This window comes from Vespula pensylvanica, chromosome 6, assembly GCF_014466175.1.
Source record: "Vespula pensylvanica isolate Volc-1 chromosome 6, ASM1446617v1, whole genome shotgun sequence".
Classification (NCBI taxonomy): Eukaryota; Metazoa; Arthropoda; class Insecta; order Hymenoptera; family Vespidae; genus Vespula; species Vespula pensylvanica.
The window spans coordinates 1,583,100-1,602,231 of NC_057690.1; the positions used below are offsets into that span (position 1 = coordinate 1,583,100).

Genomic DNA, 19,132 nt, shown 5'->3' on the forward strand with positions numbered 1-19,132 from the left:
TCCTCCACCATCACCTCCACCTCCTCTTCTTTCTCTTCCTCCTCCTTCTCCTCATTCTCCTTCTCCTCCTTCTTTTTCTCTTTCTCTTCCTTCTCCTCTTCCTCCTCTTCTTCTTTTTATTACTTCTTCTTCGTCTTCTTCTTCTTCTTTCTACGGTCGTTGTGCGTACTGCAGAGTCCTGGCAGTTTGCAGCAAGCATGAACGTAGTAGGGCACGCCGCGTAAGACAGATGTTGGCTTGGTCAAAGAAATAAAAGAGTGAGAGAGAAAGGGAGAGGTCGACGACGACAAACTGGTAGTAGCTCGTAAGCAATGTGACCGACCGAACGAACGAACAGCCCCGCTCCATTACCACATCGCTCATCTCACGGATATGTCTCTCTTTTTCTATCTCTCTTTTTTTTTCTCTTTATCTCTCTCTCTTTCTTTCTTTTTTCTTGTATTGTCTAAAAACTCGTAACATTTCTATCTCTCTCTCTCTTTCTCTCTCTCTTTCTCTCTTTCTTTTTCTTCTTTCTTAATAACGTTTTACCATACAAAACCGGCAGTCATTATTTTTTACGAAAATTTCCAAATTATCTTTCACGTATCTTATAATAATTTTGTTATTTATGAGAAAAAAAAAAAAAAGAAAATTGATATCATTGTCGTCGATGTTTTAATTTATGTTTACAAATATTGATTAGATAAAAAGCTGTTATATCTGTTTATAACCCGATGATATATTTTCCATAAATAAATATTTAAGTTCATATATATATATATATATATATATTCATGTATTGTCATTTTGATTTATACTTTTCTATTTCTATTTCTGCATAAATACACTTAATATCGTTGAAGAACGGTTCATCGTTCGACACGATGCGGTATATCGAACGGTACATGGCGTCTAAAGCGCCTCGATGTACAATGTACGCGGGTCTTGATAAATTATCGTCGAAGCTTCCGCACTTCTGTAGTTAATATCGATCTAACAATGGGGTTCGCGTCTAGGGTGATTCAAGAACAGGTGTGCACACTTCAGATTTCATTTATAATGATTTGTAAGTCTGGAAGGTTTTAATAGATAGGATTTTAATCTCTTTTCGCATTTTATTATTAGGCTATAGGTGTCAACAAGTTCGTTCGATAATAATGATAAATAAATTCGTTCAAAATTCTACATTAGATAATGTTCAAGAGGGAGTATCTTGTTCTTCTTCTTTTTTTTTTTATTTTTATTTTTTTTTTATATGCATTATCGATTCGAAACCCTTCTAAAATGTATTATACGTTTTTAATCATATGACGATGATAACGGTCAAAGAGAAATAATAAAGTGTATAATCTGCATATTTTCATCGTCGTCAGGTCGTTAATCAAATTATTTACCGTTGCGATTAATCGCATGAACGGACATCGTGTGTACATATGGTATGGCGTTGGCAGGATACGATGAAGATATAATATTTTTTCTAGAATTTGTTAAAGGGAAATAACATCAAAGAAACAGTGAGAGAGAGAGAGAGAGAGAGAGAGAGAGAGAGAGAGAGAGAGAGAGAGAGAGAGAGAGATAATTTCCTTTTCCTCATAACTTTTTTATCGATATAGCATGCACTTAAGAGAACATCGATACTGTGTACTATATTAATCTTTTCTTTCTTAATTATTATCTATTTGAAATTTTGTATTTACGTATTTTTTTTACAAGTTAAAAAATTATTGAAAATAAGTGTTGATCTTCATAGACGTGCATTCAAGTTATCAACTTTTCAAGTATAGCGATCGGTAAGAAAATCAAAGTGAAAATAACCGTGGCTTGGTTTATTGGTTCACCAAGGGTAATTCGACACCATAACTATGACGATTTTTTTTTCTTTTTTTTTTCGTACTGTACCAGCGTAATATTATAAACCGCATTCGAATCTCAAAGTGCATAAACGCACTACTAGTAATGGCACCATAGTATTACACCTTGCTGTTCGCAGTTACGATCGCTGTGCGTTAGATACGCCTCGATAACCGTGGAACTTGTTAAATTACGAAAGATCGACCGCGAATACGATAATGAGATGAATGAAACCAATCGGCAATGGCATGTGAAACGAGCGTAACTTTAAAAGAAATTTTCTTGTAGGTTTACGAAGATCGTACAATCGATCTATCGATGATCGATTATCTCGTTTTTAGATCCTACGACAATCATGTTTTATAATATAAATAATATTTCTTATAGATCGGTATGTCTGTGAATATATATATATATTATTTTTTTCATGTTTTATTTAATTTGGAATAATTTTTAGAGATTGATCTAGAGAATAATTTAAAGTATACAAGATTAATTTTGTTTTTCTTTTTAATCTTTACATACAAAAGTAATATAAATTCAATGTAATGTAAAAGAAATTCTAAGTAAAAAATTTATTATTTAAAATGAGAAAGTACTTGGGTATGTACGGGATCGATTAATATATATATATATATATATATATATATATATATAATATACTATATAGATATACTTTACTTTAGGATAAAGGATTTTAATCCTAGATTGCGGCACGACGAGTTTTATTTTGCAATATACATATAGAAAAGATCGAAGTGGTTTACCGTTCCAGGAAAGGTAGGGTGGCGCAAGCGCGCAACAGATCCTTCCTTCTTACGCTACGAAAGAAAAAGCTTATGGCTAGTTGATCCTAGCTCCTTCGGTACGAACGTGCTACTTATACCAAACGTGAAATTTCGATATTTCCCGCCAAATTTTGTGGGATACAATATACGTGTACGACAAAAACTTCTCGAAAACTTAAATACTCTGTCGAGATTCGTTCGTAATATTTTTTATTATAAAAAAGAAAAAAAAGTTTACGAAAGTGCTCAAAGAATTTGACAGTATTTTATGAATAACAAGAAACCATTATTGACATTTCTGTTTTTATTTTATGTTTTATCTCGCTAATCCTTTTAATAATTTATTTTTAATAACGAGTATATCGTAATTGATATTTCTTCTTAGTATCGTACAATTTTTCTTTCTTCTTTTTCCCCCGGCTTACAATTCAATTGATAATCATCAATTGATAATATTTATTAACTTATCAGACGAAGATTTGAATACAAATAATACAAATAATAAAGCACATGTCATTTATATATAATGTGGTCATTCATAAAGATGCGTATTCATTGTTTCGATTAAATCTACTACCGATACCGGTTTTCAATATATCTACTAACAAAGAAACTCGAGGACATTGTCACATCGTGTATAGAGCTTTACTATAATATTAGAACCAATCGATTTAATAAAGCTAATAGCTTATTGATCGATTTCGATATCTCTCAAAGCGATTAGAATCTTTTGCGATAAACTTTCCTGTTACTTTCGCTTTCTATTCGATTTAACGTTTACAAAGTATTACTATATATACACACACACACACACACACACACATATATATACATATATATATTGGTATAAGAAAAATAAGAAAAAAGAAAATAGAAAAAAGAAAAAGAAAAAGAAAGGGTGTCGACAATGAACGATCGATTTTGAAGGTGTAACCCGTTTCTTAACTCTGTCGATCGATAAACCTCATAACGATTATGGCGAGAAATACAAGGAGAGAGTGACCAGGTGAAACGGGAAAAGTTTTGCTTGTATGAAAAGAAAAAAAAAAGAATGCAACTACTTTCCACCTTCATGGCGAGGCATCTGAAGCGAGGAGCATCCCTGAAAAAAGGTAGAACAACACCGTTGAGCGAACACTGTGCTTATAAGATAAAAGTGACTCTACCGTAATTATCGTTGTTCCATATATGCATATATGTATATGCTTACCTTCCTGTATGCTTGGAGATTTAATTGAGAGAGAAAGAGTGAGATGACCTCATTATCCTCTTAGTGTTAATACTTGAACGTAGTATAGTATAGTATAGTACTATCAAGGTGTAGTATTCTGTTAAAGAACGAACTTGGACAATTCATGTTGTAGTATCACATTTGATTGACACACACACACACACACACACACACACACACACATATATATATGCTTAAGTGAATATAGGTATACGATCTAAACCCTAGTATAGTGCTATTTACTATGAGTATAGCTTTACTCGATATCAATTATCATCACGCGATGTTACAGGACACGTTGAACGAGTTGTATATCATGTAACGATTGTTTGCAACGTAAGTTCGACGGAAGTGTGTTTCCATATAAATAAGAATTTTTATTGTTACTCTTGGTAGATGTTTCAAGAAACGAAGAGAGAAAAATAGAGAGAGAGAGAGAGGGAGAGAGAGAGAGAGAGAGAGAGAGAGAGAGAGAGAGAGAGAGAGAAAAGTACCGCAATATCGTAAGCCATGATTCTTAAACCACCTAATAACGCACGAGCGTTACGAGTCACGTATGTATGTATACATATATGTACATACATCATAAAAGTATATATAATCCAACAGAATCGACTGGTACGCAGCGGTATTTTCTATTAAATTATCGAGACTGCTAACAATCTCGATAACATTTTTCAATAAATTTTTTTTTTTGTTTCTCTTCTTTTTCTCTTTTTGTCAGCAATTTTCAACAAAACAAAAGATCGTCGTTATCGTTTTAAATGATGAAAGGCGAAAAGGTTACGATATAAATTTCTGTCTAAGGTGTCTTCATAATGTCAAGGCCACGTCGTCGATTATCTTTCCTTGTTCCGTTTAGTGCATTACGCCGATGGATATCTTCTGGCATTTCATTTAAAGTATCGCTGTCTATCAGGTAACAGGTGGTATCAGTAACATTCAGTGTTATCGTTTTGATAACTTTCGTCGATTATCTATCAGTAAACTTTGGTGCAACGTTTCGATCATCATTACGTCAAAAAGTTGATCGTTGGTTAATATATCGAGCAAGATGGTATATCCCTAGCGAAATCACCACGTTCGGCCATGGGAATTTAGTTGGTTGTCTTAACAAACGAACAGACGTTTCGTGACATTCCAAGGAGCGAGGGTGAATTCATTATGTTCGCGGTTGCATCGTTAATTGTTCAGGCACTTCGCTCGTCCTTGCATTCTCACATATTTGCGCAAAACTCTTCGATCGACCTGACGTTCACTTTACTACACAAACTGGTTTTCTTTACTCTTTTTCCCCGATAAAAGAAGGTGGAAATATAATTTTATTATTTTCTTTCCTTTCTACAATCTTACCTCCAATAATATCGACATTTAAGTGAGTCGCGTTGGACGAAGAAGAAGAAAAGAGAAAGAGAGAAAAGAAATTCGTTCGTTGAAATTAGAACGTATTTAATCAATGAATTACAAAATATACAAATATATTTATAGTGAAATAATAATCGTAAATTATGAATATCGTATATGTAAAATATATTAGAGCTTATTATTGTTTTTTCTTTTTTCTTTTTCGTTTTTTTTATTATCGTTCTGTTATCGTTGAAACCATGAAATCGTAAACAATTATTTTAAATAAGAGAAACTGCGTACATTAATTTGACGATGTTCGCAAGATTATTGAATGAACTTGATTAACATCTTACGTTATTGTTTTCAGGGAAGCGCGAAGTCGTTGGAGGCGGAAGTCCCGTCAAAACTTCGTTAGCTTCCGCAGGGGCTTCGAACAAAACCCTGAACGGTGTTCCTGCATGCAGCATTGCAGGAGAAACTGCCAATATGACACTAAACGATCTTGCTCCCGACGAAGAGTTTGCATTGGCAATTGCACAGAAAACTCAGGTAAATAATAAATAAATATCATTGATTGAATTTTTATACAAAAGTCGTCTTACAATCGGAAACATTTAAATTTAGTAAAATTAATTATCAAATAAAGATAAAAAAAATATATAGATATACACACGATACTTATCAGATATGATTGTCCTAATTCCTATTATATAGATATAATACATATATGAAAGTTATCGTTATCGAATAAAAATGAATAGCATTTGAGATGCGTGCCAAGATATTTATGGAATTCCGAGTAATAAGGAAACGCTCGTTAAGAATTTAGCACCATACCGTATCGTATTATGATATTAGAACTGTAATGTATTAGCAATGCGATACACAGTCACTGGATTATTTATTAATACAATGCGTCTTTTTACTGGTTCGTGCCTTTATGGTTTTTCGACCGTAAATTGTTGCATCGTTCAACGGTAACTTAATCCGACTGTATAAAGCTCGTAAAACTCGTTACAATTTTTCCGCTTTTCTTTTCTCTCTCTCTCTCTCTTTTTTTTTCTCTATTCAAGTTTATTTTCCGCTTTTTCTTTTCTTTATAAATTACGACCGAATTAACTTCTCCAACAGATTGCTTTTTTTCTCGTTATTTATTTACGAAACGAAGTGGTAGAGATACATTTGTGAATGCTTATAGGTATTAAAAATATAACGTGAGCGTTAGATCGTACGTTCATCGGCCTTAATAACGAATGCAGATCAAAATGGATGCCACGTCGGAAAGTTGCATTTAAGGGTTGTCAAAAGAGAAAGAGAAAGAGAGAGAGAGAGAGAGAGAGAGAGAGAGAGAGAGAGAGAGAGAGAGAGAGAGAGAGAGAGAGAGAGAGAATTATTCTTTCATGTGTGGGAAGTACCGGAGACAATGCTTTCCGGTACGACACCCGTGAGAGTTTCAACTGATTTTTATCGTTAATTTCTTACCTCCTTCCTTATCCGTTGACTTAGCAAGAATCGGTTGTTACCCTTATATACCGATAATATTCTTATTTTAACTACTCGTTTCTTTCATACGTAACACCTACGTATTTTTTTTTTTTTTACACGTTTCCTCCTTTTTTCTTTTTTTTCCCCTCTTTTCCTCTTTCTTTTTTTATATAATGTTTTTTGTTCTTTCATTTCAGCACAAAATTTATAAAAAGACATTTCTCTTTGATACCTTGTATTTTGCTTTTTGTTATCATCGATTATGGCGGAAATAATGTACGTGGGAGACATAGAAAAAGAAATGGAAGAATAAATTTAATATCATTTGGTTGAGCGACTCTCGTGATAAGACTTGTGTGTCGACAATTTTCCTAAAGGAACACTATTTTGCAAAGATAATATTGGAATTCATTTGCGGAAAGATTCGCAGACAAGATATTTATTCCGAGTACGAGGAGTACGAAGCGAGACTAGTTTAAAAATAGATATGCCAGTACAAGTAAGACCATCGGGTAGTGTAGGTGTGCTTTTGTGAAAATTTTGTGATAGAAATCGACAATAGAGTTCTTATATTGGAATAAAAGAAAAATATACACATATTTGCAACTAGAAAAGAAAAATATATAAGTTCGAACTTCGATGACGATAGTGCGACCAATCAAAGTTTCGTAGAATACTGGTATCTCTGTATCCCGGTATTTTTCTCTTTGTTATCTCTTTTTACAAATATTTTCGAAAAAAAAGAAAGAAAGAAAAGAAAGAAAGAGGAACAAATCACTTCGTCGTTGGATTCCTTTCGAATCGTTCATGCAATTCTTGTGTCGCGTGTTAGAGAGTAACATATTGCGAGTATGTTATTAGTGTTATTAAAGTAAAGTATCACACGAAGAAGACGTGGTCTATTTTTACGGTCTTACGAGTTTTCTTAACATTGTACGACTTTCTAATTAATGATATGTTGCACTCTTGACAGGACAGTTTGAATTACTATTGCGTAAAGTCGAAGAAACGCGATGGGTACAACGATGATCATGTGTACGAACTTTTATTTTTATTCTCCCCCACTCTCTCTCTCTTTCTCTGTTTCTCTCTGTGTCTCTTTTTATCTTTTTTTACTTCTCCCTACTCCCTATTCTTACGTCGAGAAAATATACTATATATTGTTCTAAGCCGTAAATAATGTTAGAAAAACCAAACTTGTAAAACGTTAGATATCATTCATATTTTATATATCATCGAACTTTATTTGTTATGAAAACACCCGTCAAATAAATTTCGCATCTACCGTTAGAGTGAGAAAGCACGAGAGAGAAATAATTCTTTCCTTTTTTTCTCTCTTTTCTCTTTCTTTTTTTTTTTTTTTTTTTTTAAGACTGAATATATTATCTTCGAAGATATCAAGATCATCGGTGTTTCTTAAAAAAAGAAAAAAAAAATAAATATCGCTTCGAGTCGTTCATTCATCGAAGAGAGGCGTCGAAAAAACTGTTAGATCGTGATCTTGATCGATAAGATCTTTTTCAACTATTTTTTTCTTTCTTTCTGCGAATGCTCCTTTTGCTTCCTCCTTCTTTATTTTCATCTACTTCTTTTTTTCTTCATTTTTCACATTTGAAATCGAATTCCAGTGAGGTAACGCGATATATTTAACGTGTAGATCTCGATATCGTCAAGGGCAGAGATCCGTAAGCGTAAAGAGCAAGGTAAGACGTTATGATCGAGAGATCTCAACCTTGGTTCAGTAGCGTTTGAGAGAAAACCGATCTGGAGTTGAGAAGACAAGTTCTACTTGTGGAGTGCACTTTCTCTCTCTCTCTTTCTCTCTTTCTCTCTTCAGTTATTCATGATGTACGCATAATTGCAAACTTTCACGAAATTTCAGCGCGACATTCGTCATTGCGCCTGTCATTCGGATTTATGCGCCTCGCTTGCCTGTATAAGATCGTTCGTCCTTTTTGTGCCACCTCGCAAAGTTACGCGTCCTCATTTTTGAGAAATAATCTCGCTTCGTTGTTCACTCTCGTCGAAAAAAAAAAAAGAGAGAAAGAAGAAAAGAAAAAGAAAGGAAAAAAAAAAAAATTCAATTTAATGCCAGATCGCGTTTATACGATTTAACTCACCTACATTAAATTCGTGGATACGTACGTATTTACACGTATACAAGATCTACACATACGTATCTACGTAGCGAAGTTAACGAAAGGATTTACGATTTTAATTGTCCGACATGAATAATATCGTTTTTTTTTTGATTAATTACACTATTATAATCCTTTTTACGATTGTATTACGGTGGAATATACGATCTCTTTGTTTCTCTCTCTTTTTTTCCCTTGTTTTTTTTTCTTCTCTCTCTCTCTCTCTCTCTCTCTCTTTTTCATTTTCTTTTTTACTTATTTCTTTTACTTTTTTTTTTTATTTATTCTTATTTTTTTTTTTTTTTTGAACAACGAGAAAGACTCGACTTCAATCATTTGTCCTGATCACCGATAAATAGAGACCAACTTGGTCCGACCGTGCTCTAAGGTTAATGACGTTCCTTCTATGACGTCATAGAACCCTTTTGCGAGAAAGCACGCAACGTTGCGTGTGACACGAACGAAAACGTGTCCTACATCCTGCGAAAGAGAAGGAGAAAAGAATTTTATGTAGATGGCCATCAAAGGTGCTATGTATTTTCGATTTTTAACTAACTATCTGTTATATTTTACTCTCGAATTTCTTCGATTCGACTCACCGTCTATTATAACTACACGAAGCGTTTTCTTCAACTCGATCGCGAACGAATATATTCGTTATTTTCTATATCATTGGAAAAATATTTACTTTTCCAATTCTACTTCATTCTATCACTGTGAAATCACTAGTTACTTCGTATATATACGAAGTTTCTCATATTTTTCTTCAAGTCCGAGTAATAACTAAACGCATGCTTCGTGTAATAAAAAATATTATTAGAATAAAATTTACAAGATATGTAATTTTTATGTCACGTAATTTTTTTCTTTTTAGTTAACTGAAATGGTTAAAACGAATCGGAGTTTGAATAAAACGAAACACTTCGTTCGTTTCTTCGAAGCTTCGTCAAGAGATTAAATTAATTTTACTTTTTTTCTTTTCTTTTTTTTTTTTCTTTTTCCTTTCTTTTTCAGAGAGATGCGGAAGCGATACGCGGTGCTCTATATCTCGGCTTGGCTCTTACGATCGCCTGGATAATCGGAGCAACCGGTCTGTCATTAGCCTGGTTGGTCCTAGTTTTGGCATTGGTTGGTACAATCATGAAGGCGAGAATATCGCGTCTACTTCAAACGGCTCTACAATACGAACTGTCCAACTTAAGAAGAAGACGTGCCTTGCACAAAGACGAAACGGCCGAATGGCTTAGTTTATTGTTCAACAGATGGTAAATATCGATCGAATGGAATACTCTACAAAATCTAAATTTTTACAATCGATATTACGTTCGTTTATTTTTCTTACAATTTCGAATCTGATCGATATTATTTCATATGCGAAATAAATCTGATCGCGATAGAGAGTTACGTTGTGTAATCGATATTTAACATAAAGTTTGAGTATGCGTATTAGAGGGTGGAGTCACATGACTTGTGTTACGGAGTACCTCGATGGTGATATCAATCAAAGTGTCGAAAAAGAAAAGGAACAAAACAAATAAAAATTGCATCCAATGAAATCGTTCTTCGAGATAGATATAATCGCTCCTTTTATTAATCGATCTCTTTCGAAGTTGTTAAAAGTAAGAAAAAAAAAAAAAAAAAGTAGAGAAGTAAAAAGAAAAAAGAAATGAAAAACGTACGTAGACATTTGCAAGGAGTTACGTCAGGTGATTTCACTCGGTATAGAAAATTCTCTGTTTTAGTAGTCTACTACTACGATTATGCTTTCCTACGACCGTAAATCGTAATAGGAGTTCCCTCCGCGCGGTTAAAATAATTGCATATCGCGATAATTGCAGGCGATCGTGAACATCACAGATATAATATAGCTATATACCGTGTGCTCTACCGGGTCCGCACTAACACAATCGTCGTATAGTCGGAGAATAGGTGAACGAACCTCTCGTTCGAGAATGAGTACTGTATAGGCATTTGTAAACATTCCACATTCCTCGCGCGTACACCCATTGCCTTTCACGTTTCTCCCACACATCGACGAGAAGAGAATCGGTGACCGCGAGAGAGCTGCAGGGCAGTTGACAAAACGAAATGAAACTGCTGCTCAACGCTCGAAACTTATGGGACCGATGAAAATGATATAGAGTATCGTATATGGAGGATGATACTCGACCTAATCGATTCCAATGATGACGAGAAAGTACATAGATACGTATATATATATATATATATATATATATATATATATATATATATATATATATGTATCTTATGTATAAATAAATAAATAACACATAAAACAAATACAAATATATAAGCGTTTACAATAACTACGTATTTGTTACATACGGTTGAACATTCGATCAATTAAATAGAAATTTATAGAAGATTAGAAATCGTTAGAAATTTTGTACCACATAGTCACGCTCGATGATATTACGGGTCTTATCTTTATGACTATTTATAGAGGTCTAGATAAAATGAAAAATGTAACGTAATATAAGGACGATAAAGATCATTGGGAACATTTGTTAGATTTTCATTTTGATTTTGATTGATTTAATTAGGGCTCCTTTTATATACATACATACATATATCGTTGAGAATGTACATACTTAATATACGCTCGATAGTAAGCAAGATTTTCTCGTTTCTTGGAGTGTCGAAGCAGCTAGAGCAGACCGCGAGGGAATGGGACTGGAAAGAGTACTACTTATTTGGATAGTTGATAGGCCTGTTCGTACATTCCTGGACACCCGTCCCTCGGTTCTCTTCTACTTGAGAAACATACACATACGAGAGAAAGTAGTAAATCGAAAGAGTACACACAAATGCAAGAAGAACGTTCCTGGCCGAGTCACGTCTAACAACGATATGTAACGCGTATACAAGCTCGAATGGTTCGATCACGTGGCAGCATATAGAATGCATTTTCGTGGTTGGTCCTGTCTCTTAACTTTTTTCGACTTTTGTAAAAAAATTATCAATATTAACATTATCATTACTAATCAACACGAACGCGTTGGCAATGTCAATTAGAATGATTTCTAGATCGTTTAGATTTATCGTTTTAATTTTTATCTCGTAAAAATATATAGATTTCCGTTCAATTTGCAAGAACATCATGTATGTAAGTTGTGGTAACGCTATAGAACGAGACGTTGTTTGCACAGTTTGCTGTTAACAGGAACGTTACGTTAATGAGACGAATTCATTATCGTAGAATGGCGAGAGTAAAGTGACCGTGATCAGGGCTATCGATACATCGTACTCTTATATCGGATTTCTATATAGTTGAAGGTTTAATCCTATCAAAAACTTATATTACAAATTCACTTGATATACTTTGTCTTGGATAATCGTATCAAAAAAATTTCATTGGAATTTCATCAGGGACTTAACATAATCTCATTTTTCCCCCATTCTATTTTTCGTTTCCATGCCTTCGAGAACTGAAATAACTAAAGCCTCCCCTTCTCATTTCGATTTAATAATAGAATATCGTTGATATATTAAAACTAATACTACGTAGCTACGATCGCGAAAGCCATCGTGTTGAATTCTAATCGAAACATATATATATATATATATATATATATATATATATATATATATAGTTCGTTGAAGAAACACTTAAGAAATGAAATTGCGATGTTTCATGAATTAAACGAGTCAGGGTGCTGTAAAGTTATTATGACTAGGTATGTATCGTCGTTACTCTCGTAATTGAAATTTTCACGCGGTACATTTCACGTCAGTTAATTGGAAGTAGAACGTTTCAATAATTAAACACGTTTTCTTGTTCTAATTTCAGGTGGAGATTTAGCGCGGCCAGTATATTTTCTTTAGCTAAGGAACGTCTAGAGCCTTTGTTGAACGAAGCCAAACCTTGTATATTGGGTAAGTTGAGTCAAGTTCTTTTTTTCTTTCTCTTGTTGTTTTTTTCTTTTTCCCTCTCTATCTCTCTCTCTTTCTCTCTCTCTCTTTTTAAGAGAATATTTTTCCCATGAGGATTCGGACAGAGAATTACTCTTTTTTTTTTTTCATGGACTCGTGGATATATTGTTTAAGGACCGTTAGAGTTACGGGAACTTACTCTTGGCGAGCAAACACCATATGTAACACGCGTGAGGACTCTGGAATATAGTTGCGAGGATGAAACGTTGGACGGTCATCCAGGAGAGAGAAAACTATCAATCGAGGCCGATGTACGATTGGACTGCGAGCAATTTCGCATGCTCATAGCATCCCGTCTCTTTGGGAAGGGGTAAATTTACGACTACGTAAATCCCGATATAATTAATACCCCGAACGATTCGATTGGTGTAAATTTTCATCCTGATTTACGATACGATACGATTATAAAGTGACCATTTTTTTTCCTTTCTTTTATATATATATATATATATATATATATATATATATATATATGTATATGTATATGTACATATATCTCTCTTTTTTTTCTCATGGTGTATGTACGTGTATGTGTGTGTGTGTGTGTGTTTTTTTTTAAAGCATTGGCATGGACGTCGATATGGCCGTGGAAAAGCTGTCTCTCTCCGGAACGATTCTCGCCACTCTGACCCTGAATTCTCTGGCACCGTTTCCACACGCGACCAGCCTTAGCATGAGCTTCTTGGAGAAACCGGACGTTTGGTTCAGCGTGAGAATTCTACGAACCGTGCAGATGATGGAGATACCTTTAATCAAGACCTGGATACATGCTGTAGTTACCGATGCTTTGGCAAGTTGGCTCGTTGATCCGGGTCATCTGGAATTGAATTTAAGAGCTCAGGAAAGACCTGGCCCTGTATTGGATTCTTTGGCTAATTCGATACCGCAAGGTGTACTAACTGTTGTATTGAGTCAAAATGGTTCACCACGTACGTAGAATGTTAAATCTGTTTTTTTTTTTAAGGAGTTTCTTAAAAATCCGACGAACGTTCAACCTTGTTTTCATTATTTTGCATAGCTATCATAGGGGATGAAGTAAGGTGGCTGGTAGTGACCGTAGGAGATCAACGTCGTGTCACGTCACATCTGAATTCAACATGGACCGAGGATGTTTCGTTTCTTGTTGGACCATTGGATAATGAAAGGATCATGATCAAATTGAAGACGAAGAGGCTCGTCAGTACCATCACCTTAGCGCAATTTGAATTAGCACTCGGTGTTTACAATTGGGAGAATTCTCAGATGTAAGTACAGTGTCGCTGATTACTTAATTAAGATAGATATTTATTCATAATTATTAAAAATAATAATTATTGATATTTTCAATCGTGGCAGTGTTGAAACCGTACTACAACAAAAGAAACCTTCTCGTAGCAGTTCAAACATTCCAAATATTAATGCTCGATTAGAGTATACGCCCATTCCTAATTTGGAGCCGGATTTGCCACGACCTGAATTAACCGAAGACATGTTACACAATGCAGGTGAATTATTTATAATCTATTTATGTGATATTAATCGATACATTAAAATTTATTGATACGAATAAATTGATAAAAAGAAAGGAGCAATACGTGTAAAATTGTCATAGACCGTGGTTAAAGTATTAGACGTACTACACTATCTGATATTTTCAGTGACACGAAAGTATCTCTCTCGAGCACAGAAATCAGGTAAAAATAATATGCGATGTTAAAGTCGGTCGTAATAAGTGTGGCTTTCGAGCATGATCTCTTATACTTTTCATTTTTTTCTATTCGACGCACGGCGCAAAAACTTTTCACTCATTAGAAATAATTTGATAAAGAAAAAAAAGAAAGAAAGAAAGTTAAAGAGAGAAAGAGAAAGAGAGAGAGAGAGAGAGAGAGAGAGAGAGAAAAAAAGAAAGAATTCTCAGTAATTCTTTCTTTTTTTTTGTCAAATTTGACGACACTATAAATTTTTTGATATGATACACATTAAATATTTTTTAGGTGTCCTAGTGGTTTATATCCATTCATCGGAGAATCTTAACTGTGATAGTTCACAATGCAATCCTTACTGTATGTTGTTTAATAATCGAAAGAAGGTAAGTTGTAGACATATACACAGAGAGACACTTTGTTATATTAAAAATAAAAGTGTCATCAGATGATACGTAGAACAATTTACTTCAAAGGTGAAAACTACACACTACGTTCGTAATACTACCTCTCCGAGTTGGGAATGTAGAGCACAGTTTCTCGTACAAGATTATACTCAAGTTTGTCTTAGCTTTGTTATATATTCTTGGAATATATCAAAGTCTTGTGATTCGGATATGCTTGGACTTGCTATGATGTCATTATCACAGGTGAATTGTGATTTATATAATATATAACAAAATTGTTTCAACAAAATTACTTCAACGAAATTACATTGTTTATTATATATATGTTAAAATCTTTTTAAGGAATCAACGTGGGTACTTAGAAAAGAATTAACTCTGAATGGTACAAACAGTATTTCCACCATGACGGTTTCCATATTATTTTATCCTGTAAAGAGTGTACAACAAGTAGTTACCAGTCGAAGAAGCAGTATGGTTCCCGTTGCGTCGGATGATGAACCGAAATCAAAGAGAAATAGTTTACCCTGGATGCAACAAGCTGTTAGTTTTTGAATATTTAATTACATTACTACCCTACATTTGATACATTTTTTGGAAACGTATTAATATATATTTTAAAATTATTATAACATTATATTAAATAGCACATGAAAATCAGTTATATATACATTCATAAATATATAAAAATTTAATGATTTTTTATTTTGTTATGTCATCTATTATGTTTTGTTGTGTTGTTCATTATGTTTTTTTTATGTTGTACTCAACATCAAATATTTTTGTTCATTGAACATAATACTTTGTTTTCCGTACTGCATGTATTATTTGGTGCATAGTTTGTATCAATCATTGACACTAATCTGAATTGATCTATGAATATGTCAACACACAATGTTTTATTTATAACATCTTTTACGTTCTCTTTAGAAATTATTATTAATTCACAAAGACGTCGACCCTGCTTCTTCCGATATATCGAGTCTTCTATCCACTGGAAGTGGCTTAATGGAAGTGACATTGTTACGCGCTAAGGATTTAGTTGCGAAAGATTTAAATGGCTTTAGCGATCCATTCTGTGAGCTCAAATTAAATAACGAGACAAAGTACAAAAGTAGTATAAAGAAAAAAACGTTGAATCCATGTTGGGATGAAAGCTCCATAATGGGTCTACCTCGCTCAGGAGAAAGTTTAGATATTGTAATAATCATCGTATATTTTATCATAATAATAACATAATTTATAATGACGACGAAAGAAATTTCTTGAAAAACTTTGATATTTTCTATAGGTCTTATGGGATCATGACACTTTTGGTATGAAAGATTATTTGGGTAAAGTATCATTGACTCTCGACGACATAAGAAAACTTTCCAACAGTGATCAGTCTCATTGGTTCACGTTAAAGGGAACCAAAACGGGATCTGTTGAGCTGAAAATCAAAGTTCTCTCCGAGGAATATGAGGTATAGAAAATTACAAAAAATGTAAACACCATAATATTTATTCGTTACCTTTACTTATCCATTTACTTTATTTCAGACCCAAAGCACGTACGCAGCCAGTAATGCGAGCGAGGGTTCTTCTCGTTACAACATCGAAGCTGAATCAATATCTAATATCATAAGAAGGCCATCGATGGAAAAATCTAAAATGAAGTTACATCTGGATCCTGTTATCCCACCACCACCACCTCCACGTACTGTTACTTTACTCAAACCTACGACGTCCAATCAATCTGGTAATATGAACGTTTCTATCAAAACAAACATTTGAAATGATAAATAAGCTTGCTGTATAACCTTGACTCTCATTCGTTCAATATGTGTCAATTTATGTAAATATTATGATCTTATGAATCAATGAGTATAAGCTTTACGATACATGTGTAAATGAGATTCAAGGTTATACGAGATGTGCCTACAAATCTACCCTACAATATCCAATTCATTTATTATTATTATATTATTATTTCAAATAGATAAAATCAGTACAACGAGTAAAGAATCAAACGAAATGAACGGTACTCAAAATTCTTGGATGTCCAGAGTAGTCAATGAAACCATCACCGATGTAGTCGACGAGGCCGACGCTCCAAAAATAAGGGAAAGACGATCGTCCCATCATAGTTTAACACCCAGTCCCGAACAAAACTTTGGCAAGAAGCTACCACAGTACAATAGCTTTCGCGTTATGAAACAAAAGGTAAATGTGATATTCATCTCGATGTATCTAAATATATTGTTACCTCTAATTATAGGTCAAGAGAGGATTGAAACTCCGCAGATTCCGTTCGGAAGTAAATATAGAAGATAATAAAAACGAAAGCAAGGGTATTACATTGAGTTTAGAACCTAGGGGTGGTGGAGAAGCTGATGCTACGGAATTGTTACAAGGAGCTGGTTTAGCACATGCTGTTTCGCAACCTGATATGCTTGGTAGAATAAGACAGCCTAGTCCACGTTTACGAATAAGACCAAATGGTGAATCATGTATACATATATATATATATGCGCGCGTGTGTGTTATATTATAGCGATTATATTACATTAACGAAGATCGAATATAAACAGGATAGAACGAAAACGTTTTTCGTTTTATGCTCGTTCAACATAGAGATATCAAAATATGTTTTCCTTTTTTCAATACATGCGAACAAAACGAGACACGACGAAACGTATAAAATATTTCGTTCGATCCTGCGTTTATATATTTCCTATCGTATTTAAAATATTTTTTATCTGTTATAGAATTGAAAATCGTTAATGGCACCAGAGAGAGATATTCAGGAGTGGAGGGCAAAGTTTTGCAAGCACAGGGACTTCACGTAGCCCACATTGCTCAGCTATATTGTCGAGTTAAATTTCAAACGTAAGCAACGATAGCTTATATCATATCATTCGTTCGTAAGTAAATATCAAGAGCGATAAGGATATTGATATGGATACGCCTGTTTTTTTTTTTTTTTCCATTCTCGTTTTCAGATGCAACAGTCCAGAGAAAATGTCATCCTCCGCTAATGCCGGTAAAACAATAGCAAAATCACGATTATTACCGGCAATGCCAAATCCACAATTCAGTATAGATTTTCATATAGAAAGTGACAGCGTACCGAGGCAAGCTTTACTCATATTCGAGATTAGAGGTGCCAGTAAGGAATTATTGGCAAGTCGGCGTATCACGTTGCACGAACTATTAGGTTTGTTACTTGTGCACTTGTTAATGGTTAAATCGTTGAATCGACGTTATGTTTGAAACGTCTGTTTATCAATTTATAGGCGTATCAGCTGCGAGCAACGAAGTACATACCTGGTTGGCATTGAACAATGGAGCTTCGTTAGAAATTCAAATCGCTCATGGAAAAGAATTAAAAAATAAATCGTCCAAGAAATTATTTCGTTCATGGTCCGTACATCGAATAGGGAAAATATGAGGGTTAGCCAAGGTCAGAATTATCTGACAACGTTTCCACTGAAATTATCTATTTCTTTTCTTTTTTCAATCTCTCTAATCAAAATCGATAAGTATATTGGTGTATCTCGAAAAAAGAGAAACCGATTTAATACCATGACTATTTTCTAAGATAGAGTACAATGTTTTCTTTTAATATTTCGATTCGTAATAATATCGGGACGAATCTCATTACGAATTATACTCAATAGGATCATCTCAAATATTTGTCATTGTAATATCTCGTTTGTATTATAAAATATGCGCATAAATGTTTATACGTTAAGATAAGTTATAAAGAATATCTTATATATCGAAGCTCGAAGTATCATCTCTCTACGTTTACAATTTTAAACTAATCGTAATATATATATATAGATATATATATATATATATACTACAGAGAATGTAATTAATAATAATAATAAGAACCGATATCCGTACTTCCGAAATTTAATATAAATCATATTTTATAAATAAATCTCACTGAGTATTTTATCTCAGGAATCATCGGTCCATTATCAATTTCCATCACGAATAAATCTCAATAACAAACTTCTATAATGGAATACAAAAAGAAAAAAGAGAAAAAGAAAAAAGAGAAAAAGAAAAAATCTCTTAAACCTAAGTAAAAATAGAAAGAAAATAAAGAAACAATATAATCGCAATGAGGTAAAAAAAAATTTGATTAAAAAAAAAAGAATTAATAAATAAAATAAGAAAAAAGTGAAAAAAGTGAAAAAAATGATACGATCGAATAACAAAGCTGACGATAATCAAAGAGTCGCGTACGAAAGGTCGCGCGTCAATGAAATAAGTTA

The 19,132-nt window shown here is 33.7% G+C and overlaps 1 protein-coding gene across 5 annotated transcripts in view; it reads left to right on the forward strand.

Moving 5' to 3' along the window:
- Window positions 1-18,733, forward strand: part of LOC122630290 — a 21,426-nt gene extending 2,693 nt beyond the window's left edge. For 2 of the 5 annotated variants that reach the window (XM_043814647.1, XM_043814646.1), the window contains 18 exons: window positions 5,567-5,748; window positions 9,837-10,087; window positions 12,634-12,719; window positions 12,891-13,086; window positions 13,338-13,705; window positions 13,795-14,020; window positions 14,112-14,260; window positions 14,750-14,844; window positions 14,935-15,108; window positions 15,208-15,405; window positions 15,793-16,062; window positions 16,154-16,327; window positions 16,404-16,602; window positions 16,843-17,066; window positions 17,122-17,344; window positions 17,612-17,732; window positions 17,846-18,060; window positions 18,140-18,731. In XM_043814647.1, coding sequence (XP_043670582.1) covers window positions 5,686-5,748; window positions 9,837-10,087; window positions 12,634-12,719; window positions 12,891-13,086; window positions 13,338-13,705; window positions 13,795-14,020; window positions 14,112-14,260; window positions 14,750-14,844; window positions 14,935-15,108; window positions 15,208-15,405; window positions 15,793-16,062; window positions 16,154-16,327; window positions 16,404-16,602; window positions 16,843-17,066; window positions 17,122-17,344; window positions 17,612-17,732; window positions 17,846-18,060; window positions 18,140-18,294 — 3,387 coding nt within the window. In that variant the 5' untranslated portion in view covers window positions 5,567-5,685 and the 3' untranslated portion in view covers window positions 18,295-18,731. Of the gene's footprint in view, window positions 1-3,458; window positions 3,734-4,791; window positions 4,910-5,566; window positions 5,749-9,836; window positions 10,088-12,633; window positions 12,720-12,890; window positions 13,087-13,337; window positions 13,706-13,794; window positions 14,021-14,111; window positions 14,261-14,749; window positions 14,845-14,934; window positions 15,109-15,207; window positions 15,406-15,792; window positions 16,063-16,153; window positions 16,328-16,403; window positions 16,603-16,842; window positions 17,067-17,121; window positions 17,345-17,611; window positions 17,733-17,845; window positions 18,061-18,139 lie in introns of those variants that run through there. The other 3 variants (XM_043814645.1, XM_043814644.1, XM_043814648.1) reach the window with 3 other exon arrangements.
- Window positions 18,734-19,132: the final 399 nt, after the last annotated feature.